Source organism: Salmo trutta, chromosome 3 (genome assembly GCF_901001165.1).
Source record: "Salmo trutta chromosome 3, fSalTru1.1, whole genome shotgun sequence".
NCBI classification, from domain to species: domain Eukaryota; kingdom Metazoa; phylum Chordata; class Actinopteri; order Salmoniformes; family Salmonidae; genus Salmo; species Salmo trutta.
In genome coordinates this window covers 35,992,697-36,003,654 of record NC_042959.1, presented here as the reverse complement: position 1 = coordinate 36,003,654, position 10,958 = coordinate 35,992,697, and the positions used below count along the sequence as shown (strand labels likewise).

Genomic DNA, 10,958 nt, shown 5'->3' with positions numbered 1-10,958 from the left:
GACAGAGTCTGGAGACGCCGTGGAGAACGTTCTGCTGCCTGCAACATCCTCCAGCATGACCGGTTTGGCGGTGGGTCAGTCATGGTGTGGGGTGGCATTTCTTTGGGGGGCCGCACAGCCCTCCATGTGCTCGCCAGAGGTAGCCTGACTGCCATTAGGTACCGAGATGAGATCCTCAGACCCCTTGTGAGACCATATGCTGGTGCGGTTGGCCCTGGGTTCCTCCTAATGCAAGACAATGCTAGACCTCATGTGGCTGGAGTGTGTCAGCAGTTCCTGCAAGAGGAAGGCATTGATGCTATGGACTGGCCCGCCCGTTCCCCAGACCTGAATCCAATTGAGCACACCTGGGACATCATGTCTCGCTCCATCCACCAACGCCACGTTGCACCACAGACTGTCCAGGAGTTGGCGGATGCTTTAGTCCAGGTCTGGGAGGAGATCCCTCAGGAGACCATCCGCCACCTCATCAGGAGCATGCCCAGGCGTTGTAGGGAGGTCATACAGGCACGTGGAGGCCACACACACTACTGAGCCTCATTTTGACTTGTTTTAAGGACATTACATCAAAGTTGGATCAGCCTGTAGTGTGGTTTTCCACTTTAATTTTGAGTGTGACTCCAAATCCAGACCTCCATGGGTTGATAAATTGGATTTCCATTGATTATTTTTGTGTGATTTTGTTGTCAGCACATTCAACTATGTAAAGAAAAAAGTATTTAATAAGATTATTTCATTCATTCAGATCTAGGATGTGTTATTTTAGTGTTCCCTTTATTTTTTTGAGCAGTATATGTACAGTAGCTTTGATTGGACTGATCTTGTCAACATCATACTTTCAAAATATTAGCTAGCAGTCATCATCATGAGTCAAGTTGACAATACTGGCAATCCTTTTTAATCCTTGTCATATGAAGAGAAATAATGAAGAGAAATTATAGATGAAACGTATCTGTGCTCATCAGCCATTGGACATAATCATTACACAACAAGTTGGAATTCAACAAATTCAAATTCAACAATGAGTGGTTTGGAAGGAATCGGTGACAGGGCCTAACTGCAAGCATTGCAAAGCAATCACTAGCCTGCTATTCAGCGGAGTGGCTGTGTGGTCCCAAATCTGTGATTAAGGGACTCTTTTCCAAGTTTAAAATGATAAACATTCAACATTAGCCATGCTGTCATCGAAGCATGATTTGTGCTATGCTCAAAACAACTGTTAACTCGGAACTGCAAAAACTGAACTTCAGTGAGTTCAAGACAACTGGGAAGCCGGGAATAAACAAGCTTCAACTGTGGAAATACAATTTGAACGGTCATCCAACTCGGAATTGTAAATCTGGCCTCTTTCAAGAGCTACGACCTGAAGATCAATGACGTCATCATGATTCGACCTTGTTTTTTTCCAGAGTTCCCAGTTGTTTGGAAAGTCCAGAGAATGCCAGAATTTAAGGACAAAATCTTCCCGCAAAGGACCACCGCACAACCTTCCTGTTCAAGTAAGCACAACAAGGTGAGTCCAAAAATGTATTGCAAGCTACTGCATAAATTATGTTATATAAAAGGGAGATATTTATAATGTAGCTAAGAAAGTAATACTAAGTGTATGTTGTGTCAGCTTTCATCGTCTGCTTGTATGCACCCTTCATTTATCCTACGGTTCTGACTTGGTGTACAGGGAGAACACTGTAAGAACGGCCCATGTTCTGAATTCTGTCACTGTACATTTCAAAAGTGCTAAACAAATAGTTATATTGACTACGTCTGTCCTAGCTCGCTCATTAATGTCTTAATCGAAATTACGGTTTGCCTCTTATCCGCTTGTCACCCCCTTATGCCGTAGTTTGTACATCTCAATTGTCATTAGAAACCACATTTGTTTAAGCAAGTCAGCCATATAAGCTATGTTTTTTCTAAAGCCAGTAAATGAGGTTGAATGAACTGTTTCGCTGCCAGACAAGGCTCCACTGATAGCCAGGTGTAGCAGTGGTAAGATGTTGGGACTGCTGTTGGGACAGCTTTATGTAGGCCCTAACAGTTTGTGGGCACCGTTTGTCACCGTTAAAGTGCAATTAATGTATTGTTTAGTGTTGTGTTGTGTAGTGGCTTTGCTGGCATGCATCCCACTTTTTTTACATGCTAAAATCACCACTGATGGTGTATATTCAATTGATTTATTAGACTTTTTAAAACGCAATGTCCCAATGTCGCTAAACGAGTTTATGTTCATTAATGGTCAATTAACATGAGTCTGGCAGACTTTTGCATGACAATAACTGGCTGACAAAATTTCATGACCTCCACAGCCCTAGGCATGCCTCCTGTAAATATGATATCAAATATCTTTTGTGTGTGTCATTAGGAAATATCTTGAGGATTTTCAGAAATGTATCATTTGTTGGGTTAATATGTTGGATAGATGTCGAAAGAGGTTACAGAAGAATTTGCCTTATGTTTTTCAAAAGCTGAATTTCTGCTGTAAGAATTGAATAGAGACATAAGAGAAATCCCACGCAAGCCTTATTTAGGTTTTTCAAACTCAACAGTTTCCTGTCTGTATCCAGAATGGTCCACCATCCATCCAACTTGACACAACTGTAGAAAGCATTGGAGTCAACATGGGCCAGCATCCATGTGGAACGCTTTTGACACCTTGTAGAGTCCATGCCCCAACAAATTGAGGCTGTTCTGAGGGCAAAAGGGAGTGAAACTCAATATTAGGAAGGTGTTCCTAATGTTTTTTAAACTCAGTGTATGTCGGCTTAATCGGAAATTACCTTTACATTTCTATCCCACAATCTGTAACGCTTTAGTGATACAGAATGAATCGAGCCCCTAGGCCTTAATCTGGAATAACCTCATCCAAATTATTTTGTGCCCTTTTCAAATCAAATCAAATCAAACTTTATTTGCCACATGCGCCGAATACAACAAGTGTAGACTTTACCGTGAAATGCTTACCTTACAAGCCCTTAACCAACAGTGCAGTTTGTAACCCTTTACAGAGGGTCACATACTTTTTGTCTGTTGGTTGGTTTATCCAGGATATTTGTTTGTGCTGGTTCCTTCTTCACACTCGGAATCAAGATGCCTCCATTCACCTCTACGAAATCCCTCAGCAGTTGCCGTGGAAACCAGAAGAAATGACAGACTTCATGGAATATTGGGTTTCTGACATTTAATGTGCACAAAAACAAGTTATCATGCCTCTGTAAAGGGTCACAGGTTAAAAATCATGACAGACAGACACTGTATTAAAAACATGTTTTTTTTTATCAATTAATTTTTTTGGGGCACCATGTAGAGTCCATTCCCCAATGAATTGAGGCTGTTCTGAGGGCAAAAGGGGGTGCAACTCAATATTAGGAAGGTGTTCCTAATGTTTTGTACACTCAGTGTATAGTTCAGTGACATTTGTCATAGATCAGCATCTATATTTGCTGCCATGTCTTTTACTTTTTTTCTCTTTAGTTCATTCTCTTGGTTGTTGGTGCATTGGGGGGTTCCTGGGGGTGGGGAATGGAATTAATTGTATTTAAAAAATTGTTTTCTTCTTGGGGGGACTGTGAGAGGGGTCTCGAATGGTTGGGGGACAGCTATTGGGGAACTGTGGGGGGATCTTGGAGGGTTCAGGTTCATGTTTTTTGACCTGGTGGGAGATCTGTCAACATGCCCTTGGGCAGGGCATTGACCCTGGATGCTTCTGTGTGTCGCTCTGAATGGGAGTCTGTTGGATGACTGGTATGATGTAGTTGTTCATCCAGGGTCAATGCAATATACTTGCTTCACTGCAAGTATATTGCATGTTTCCGATATTCAATAAAAAAAATTAAATAAAATTAAACAAACAAAAAACATTTCAGCAGGTATCTACTGTCATAGTGAAACTGTGGTGTCTTGTCATTGTACATATCCTGTCATATAAGTCTATGGACTGTTGATTGGTTTGGGTGGTTCTGGTGGCTTTACATATCTGCGATGGTGGGCAGAATGCAAGCTCGTACATGGGCCTCCATCCAGGCACAGGGACAATCTGACATCCACTGAGAGATCAGGGAATGTTTGACTGTGGAGCTCTCCCTTTTCCTCTCCTCCTTCCTCTCTTTCCCTCTCTCTTCACCCCCTCGTTTTCTTTGTTAAATGGGCTACTTATCCTAGCCTGTAGCTGTTCTGCAGAGTCCTGTGTAGCTGTGCATGTCTGTGAGGGCTGTGTGGTGAGGTAAGAGAGAGAGGGGGCACAGTCAGGGGTGGCTGTATCACTGAACTTGGGACAGCTGCTCTTACGTTGCTGCTGGAGGTCAGAGGGGCAAGAGCAGGGTTAACTGTGTGCCCGTGGGCAGGACTGGCCCTCAGACCCCCAGTGGCCCCCAGTGTCTCCTCAAACCCAATCACTGCCTCCCATTCCCTGATTGACAGGTGGAGTGGGTGGGGCTGCTGTACAGGAATTCTAAAGGGTCTGACGCACCATGGCGACCAAACGCAGGCTTGCTGCAGTTGGAATCTTTCTCCTGTCCTCCACACACAGTAATGAGGTCAGAGTACATCCCAAGTTCCACCCTGTCCTTACCATGAGCCTTTTCCCTGTGACAAAGTGCAGTGGTCTTTGGAGAGTTTTCATCTTGCAAAGCGAGCCGCAGCAGCCTCGGCCTGTGGTGCAGCGAGTCCTGCTGGCGAAGGTTGATGATGTCATTGGTGGGAAGCGAGGTGGGGTGAGCCAGGTGGCATATGGACAGCAGATAGTCCTCTGAGGAGAGAGTGTGTGGGGAGGGCCCTGGGTGAGTGGTAGGCTGGGCAGAGTGGAGGGTGTTGGACTGGTTAATCTGATTCAACTGGTTCATGTCTCTGACTAGGTCCTCGTAGCCCTCTCTGATGGTGGGAAGCTGTAGTCTCCTCTTCTGGGACAGGAGTTTGGATCTAGGACGCATGGCTGCTGGGACAGAAAGAGACAGACGTCTGTCAGCAAGAGGTAATGTCTGAATAATATCTGAGTGACTTTGTCCTCATGAACGCAGGGTCTAACATTTGGGAAATGGTATCTTATTAAATACTCTGATTAATCATATTTCATAACTGCTCCTTTCAATGGTCCCCACGGAACCACATCAACACCATTCTATACCTGGTAACCTAAGCCACAAAGATCCCCGTCTCCCCTACTCCTATTTCTTTACACAAATCCCTGCTCTCCTCTCCTCTCTGTTTGCTCAGGAGGAGTTGTGTAAATATGACCGTAAGACAAACACACCGTGTCCATGAGAAACAAAGCTATGTAAACACACTGGTATATACACAGAACAAAAATATAAATGCAACATGTAAAGTGTTGGTCCCATGTTTCATGAGCTGAAATAAAAGATCCCAGAAATGTTCCATATGCACAACAATGTATTTCTCTCAAATGTTGTTAGTGAGCATTTCTCCTTTGCCAAGATAATCCATTCACCTGACAGGTGTGGGATAGCAGGAAGCTGATTAAACAGCATGATAATTACAGAGGTGCACCTTGTGCTGGGGACAATAAAAGGCCACTCTAAAATGTTTTGTCACACAATTGGCATGTGACTGAAGGAATGTCTACCAGAGCTGTTTCCAGAAAATTTCATGTTCATTTCTTTACCATAAGCTGTCTCCAACGTCGTTTTTGAGAATTTGGCTGTACGTCCAACCGGCCACACAACTGCAGACCACGTGTAACCATGCCTGCCCAGGACCTCCACATCCGGGTTCTTCACCTGCGGGATCATCTGAGACCAGCCAGCTGGACAGCTGATGAAACCGTGGGTTTGCACCACCGAAGAATTTCTGCACAAACTGTCAGAAACCATCTCAGGGAAGCTCATCTGCATGCTCGTCATCCTCACCAGGGTCTTGACCTGACTGCAGTTTGGCATCGTAACCGACTTCAGTGGGCAAATGCTCACCTTCAACGGCCACTGCCACACTGGAGAAGAGTGCTCTTCATGGATGAATCTCGGTTTCAACTGTACCAGGAAGATGGCAGACAGCGTATGGCGTTGTGTGGGCAAGCCGTTTACTGATGTCACGTTATGAACAGAGTGCCCTATGGTTGCGGTGGGGTTATGGTATGGGCAGGCATAAGTTACGGACAATGAACACAACTGCATTTTATCAATGGAAATTTGAATGCACAGAGATGCCGTGACAAGATCTTGAGGCCCATTGTTGTGCCATTCATCCATCGCCATCACCTCATGTTTCAGCATGTAAATGCATGGCCCCATGTCGCAAGAATCTGTACTCAACTGCTGAAAATGTCAGTTCTTCCATAGCCTTCGTACTCACCAGACATGTCACCCATGCTCTGGATCGACGTGTACAACAGCGTGTTCCAGTTTCCGCCAATGTCCAGCAACTTTGCACAGCCATTGAAAAAAGTGGGACAACATTCCCACAGGCCCCAATCAACAGCCTGATCAACTCTATGTGAAGGAGATGTGTCGCGTTGCATGAGGCAAATGGTGGTCATACCAGACTCTGACTGGTTTTCTGATCCACACCCCTACCTTTTTTTAAGGTTCTGTGACCAACAGATGCATATCTGTATTCCCAGTTATGTGAAATCCATAGATTAGGGCTTAATTAATGATTTCTTTATATGAACTGCAACTCAGTAAAATCTTTGAAATTGTTGCATGTTGCGTAAATGTTTTTGTTCAGTGTAAATACCATAAATACCAAACCAGTCACCCAGAACCATACAGAACTACATACTCAAACCTATATTTTCTTATGGAACCCATATTGTTTTAGCCCTGACTGCAGCCTGCAGAGTATTTCAGTCTGGACCGCAATGACAAAAATAGCTCCAGCCAAACCCTAAAAGCCAGCCTCTCCCTGTATCCCTCAAGGTGGAATGGCTGCTAAATATAGAACCACACCTAGTTGGTATACAGTGATTCAGACCCATACTAGCATTGTTACTATACACAGAAAATATATATAGCAACAGGGTTGGGGAGTAACTGATTACATGTATTCGGTTACATGTAATCTGATTACAAAAAAACGACCTGTAACTGTAATTAGTTACGTTACCAGCGAAAATATTGTAATCAGATGACATATACTTTTGAAAAACAAGATGATTACTTCTTGGATTACTGTTTTCTCAGTGACATTTAGTTCAGTATTGAAAAAAAGGCGCAAGTTTAAGTTTGTTACACCTGAGGGAGTCTGACCACAAGTCAAAGACAACTATGATGACCCACCAAATGCATTTGACAGATGAATCCTTTTTTCTCTTCTTCGAATGCCTTTAAAGGAGAAAGTAATCCAAAAGTAATCAGATTACGTTACTGAGTTTGTGTAATCCAAAAGTTATGTTACTGATTACAATTTTGGACAGGTAACTCGTAACTGTAACGTATTACATTTAAAATATAACCTACCCAACCCTGATTACCATCATGTCTATATTCTAATACACTCGTCATAACTGTAGGCTATTGTAATGGTCTTCGGCACCACTGTCTTGCAGACTCACCTGTAATAAGAGTTGTAGAGTGTATATCCAAGTCTCTTCCTCTTTCTCTGTTCTTTGCTACTGTAGTGTATATCCTGGTTTCTCTCGTCAACTCTTTAGTCAACTCTTTAGTAGAATGTGTGAATGTCTGTGCAGATAAGATCTGTGTCTTCAAAAAAAGAGAATTAGCGATGCTCGTCTCTGAGTGCGCTCTGTAGTTCTGTTTCCGACCGTGTCTGTCCTGAGGCAGCAGTAGAATGTAGATGTATCTCCTCCCTCTCTCTCTCATTTGCTCCCTCATTCTGCCCTCCTTCCCTGATTCTAAATATAGCATCATCCTCCATTTCCTATCCCAGAGCACTGTCATTGGATTCTTGTGTTGATGGATAGAGACAGAAAGAGATGGAGGTAGATGAAGAGATTGAGAAAAATATAAATAGAACCCCTGTTCATTACCAGGCTGTAATTGGCTCCGGTATAGAATAAAGCTGGTATACTAGACCAATGCTTATCTGATACAAAGTGTCTTGATAAAACATAGAACCCCTATAAAGTGGTACTGTAGCATGTGGTAGAATGTAGCCTCAATATCTCTGATAATGTTACTGATGTCGTAATGTGTGAGGTTGGCCTTATGTGTGTGTGTGTGTGTGTGTGTCCTGTTGGGCTGAGTGCTCTATTCCTGTCCTTCTGTTCTTGGAGTCCAACAATGAATAGAGATGGAGATGAGGGTCTATTTACCCTGATCAGCTGCTCCCATCATGGAGCTGTTGACGAGTTGGTAAACAGCTTTGAATATTCAGAGGTACCACTTTAAACCTACAACACCCTCTTCTGAACATCTTGACCCAATTCACATCAACAACAATATGAACCATTACGTACAGTGAGTGTACAAAACATTAGGAACACCTCCTCTTTCCATGACATAGACTGACCAGGTGAATCCAGGGGAAAGCTATGATCCCTTATTGATGTCACCTAAATCCACTTCAATCAGTGTAGATGAAGGGGAGGAGACAGGTTAAATAATGATTTTTAAGCCTTGAAACAATTGAGGCAAGGATTGTGTATATGTGCATTTCAGAGGGTGAATGGACAAGACAAAAGATTCAAGTGCCTTTGAACGGGATATGGTAGTAGGTGCCAGGCGCACCAGTTTGAGTGTGTCAAGAACTGCATTGCCTCTTGGTTTTTTACGCTCAACAGTTTCCTGTGTGTATCAAGAATGGGGGTGCAACTCAGTATTAGGTAGGTGTCTTAATGTTTTGTACACTCAGTGTATATGAACTTTGTATAGTGTTCTAGGTGATCTATACAATTACATTATGTGTGTGTGTGTGTGTGTGTGTGATGATTAATAGAAAAATCTGGTAGATATATGATCGCAGGACACTTCACCAGAGGCCAAGTCTCCCCACGTCACTCTCTGTATGTGTATCCAAAACAACAATGTCAAAACGGACAAAACTATAAAAACAGTTCATTCTGTCTCAGGACCCTCAACCAACTTCCCAGTGCTTATGCAACAGAGCTGAGTATACGACCTGAAGAAGCCCTGGTTAAACCATATCATAACACCATCCATTTATTCTCTGAAGCCATGCCTGGCAGACATCACTGGGTTTCAAGGAAATCTAGTTTCTCTGAGAGATGAGGAAACAGAAGACGGCAATGTGCTCAACTGGTTATTCACACCATCACACATAGAGGGGAGGGAGAACGAGAGAAAGACCACCTTATCAGTGCAGGCAGCGTTCTTTGAGGAGCAGGGCAGAGTGTTGGTGTTTGTTTGCGATAGACAACTGCAATGGCTGGGTGGGGGTCAGGATGTCATAGGAAATGATTCGTGGTGGTGCAGCCTCACCCTTAGGCACATAAACACACAATGCAATGGTGTGTGTGTGTGTTTGTGTGTGTGTGTGTGTGTGTGTCTGTGTATGCTTATGAAGAGATTACTTATACTCCATCCTGACATCCCATCTCTAAAAAAAGATCCCTTGATTTTTTTAGACTCTCTAATGTGAGTAGTCATAAGAGACAGCAGCTAGCGAGTGCCTCACTCTGATTCATATTAGATGCACACACACACACACTCACACACTCACAGATGGTTAGAGACGGATATGGCCATAATAAAGACGTTGAGACACGTGCTGTCAGTACAGTGTGAGGAGCAAAGCCACATGCTAGTTCATTTAGCCCTTACGAACAGGAGGCAGCACAGTAGAGACGTACACACGGACTCAAACGTACAATACTGACTGTTCTCAACAACAACATGTTCAGATATATCCTCCATGATCAAACCGGAACATTCATTCAGAACAGGAACAAAATAAATACAATAATTATAAGGAACACAGCAACATGACTTCAACATCCGACTGCTATATTTGAAATGCTTAGGAGCAGCATATTGAAGTCAAAATGAATATTGTCAGACGTGAATTAGCATTAAAAAAAGCTAATATATGTTCCGCTGCTAATAGAGGAGAAAGGTGTTTGGGGAGAGGAGAGAGAAGGAGAGGAGAGGAAAGGAGTCAAGCTGTTGTCTGTGGCAGAGTGACCTACATGTGGTGAGCCATTGAGGTCGACCAGCAGGATGCCACTTACCAAATCGCTTTTCTATGAAACTGTGATAAAACCAACCCCGTTGTGTTTCATGGAACTGGGCTCTGAGTAATTTGGGGGTGAAACAAAAATCCTTGTCTGTCAATTTGAACCATTCACAGCTTAGTCGAAAAACCCCGGACAAAAACATACATTTTCCAATTGTTTTTGAATTGCACAGAAACAACAATAGGCATTCAGTCTTTCTCAAACCGTCCTACCTTCAGGATAAATGATTATTTCATTATTTGGATATGTCAAAGCACCAAAAAATTACTCAAAAAAAGAAATTACCACTTTTTTTCTGTATTTATTTGTCTGTATATGGTATGTATATATGTATGTATGTATGTATGTATGTATGTATGTATGTATGTATGTATGTATGTATGTATGTATATGTATGTGTATATATGCAGTGTGTATGTTTGTATGTATATATGTATGTATATCATTTTATTGCTCTAGGGATGTAATTATTGTTTGGATAACCTTATTTACTGTTATGTATTTCTAATAATATTTTTACACCCTTTATGTGATGTGTAATGCAGATAACGCCAGAAGAAGAATTGTCATTTAATTATCGTTGTGAATTATTGTAACGTTTGTTTTTGTGTCAATTAATCCCATAAGGGATGGGTTGCCAATTGGCGATTTGACACGGATTTTTTTTTTAAATTAATTAATTCATTAATTCATTGCTGTACAGCAAATAGTGATACGATCAGGATGAGAGAGATTAGAGGAACCACTGCTGGGGCTGTGGGGACACTTAATTCACTTATATGAAGTCAACTCTATTTGCGGTGTATGGGGGGGTGGCAGGGAGTGTGTGTGTGTGTGTGTGTCATCCACCCAC

General features: G+C 42.6%; 1 protein-coding gene across 2 annotated transcripts; it reads right to left on the bottom strand.

Annotated features, from left to right (window-relative positions):
• Positions 1–3,161: 3,161 nt before the first annotated feature.
• LOC115174490 (uncharacterized) lies at positions 3,162–8,375 on the bottom strand. 2 transcript variants are annotated; one of them, XM_029733071.1, is made up of 2 exons: positions 7,505–8,375; positions 3,162–4,930 (listed from the first exon to the last, which is right to left on the bottom strand). In XM_029733071.1, the coding sequence occupies exons 1-2, from the start codon at positions 7,848–7,850 to the stop codon at positions 4,389–4,391; spliced, it is 888 nt and encodes a 295-aa protein (XP_029588931.1). In that variant the 5' UTR covers positions 7,851–8,375; the 3' UTR covers positions 3,162–4,388. The 2 variants fall into 2 exon arrangements, with proteins under 2 accessions (XP_029588931.1, XP_029588941.1); XM_029733081.1 differs by having other exon boundaries at positions 3,162–4,927; positions 7,505–8,369.
• Between the last annotated feature and the right edge of the window lie 2,583 nt (positions 8,376–10,958).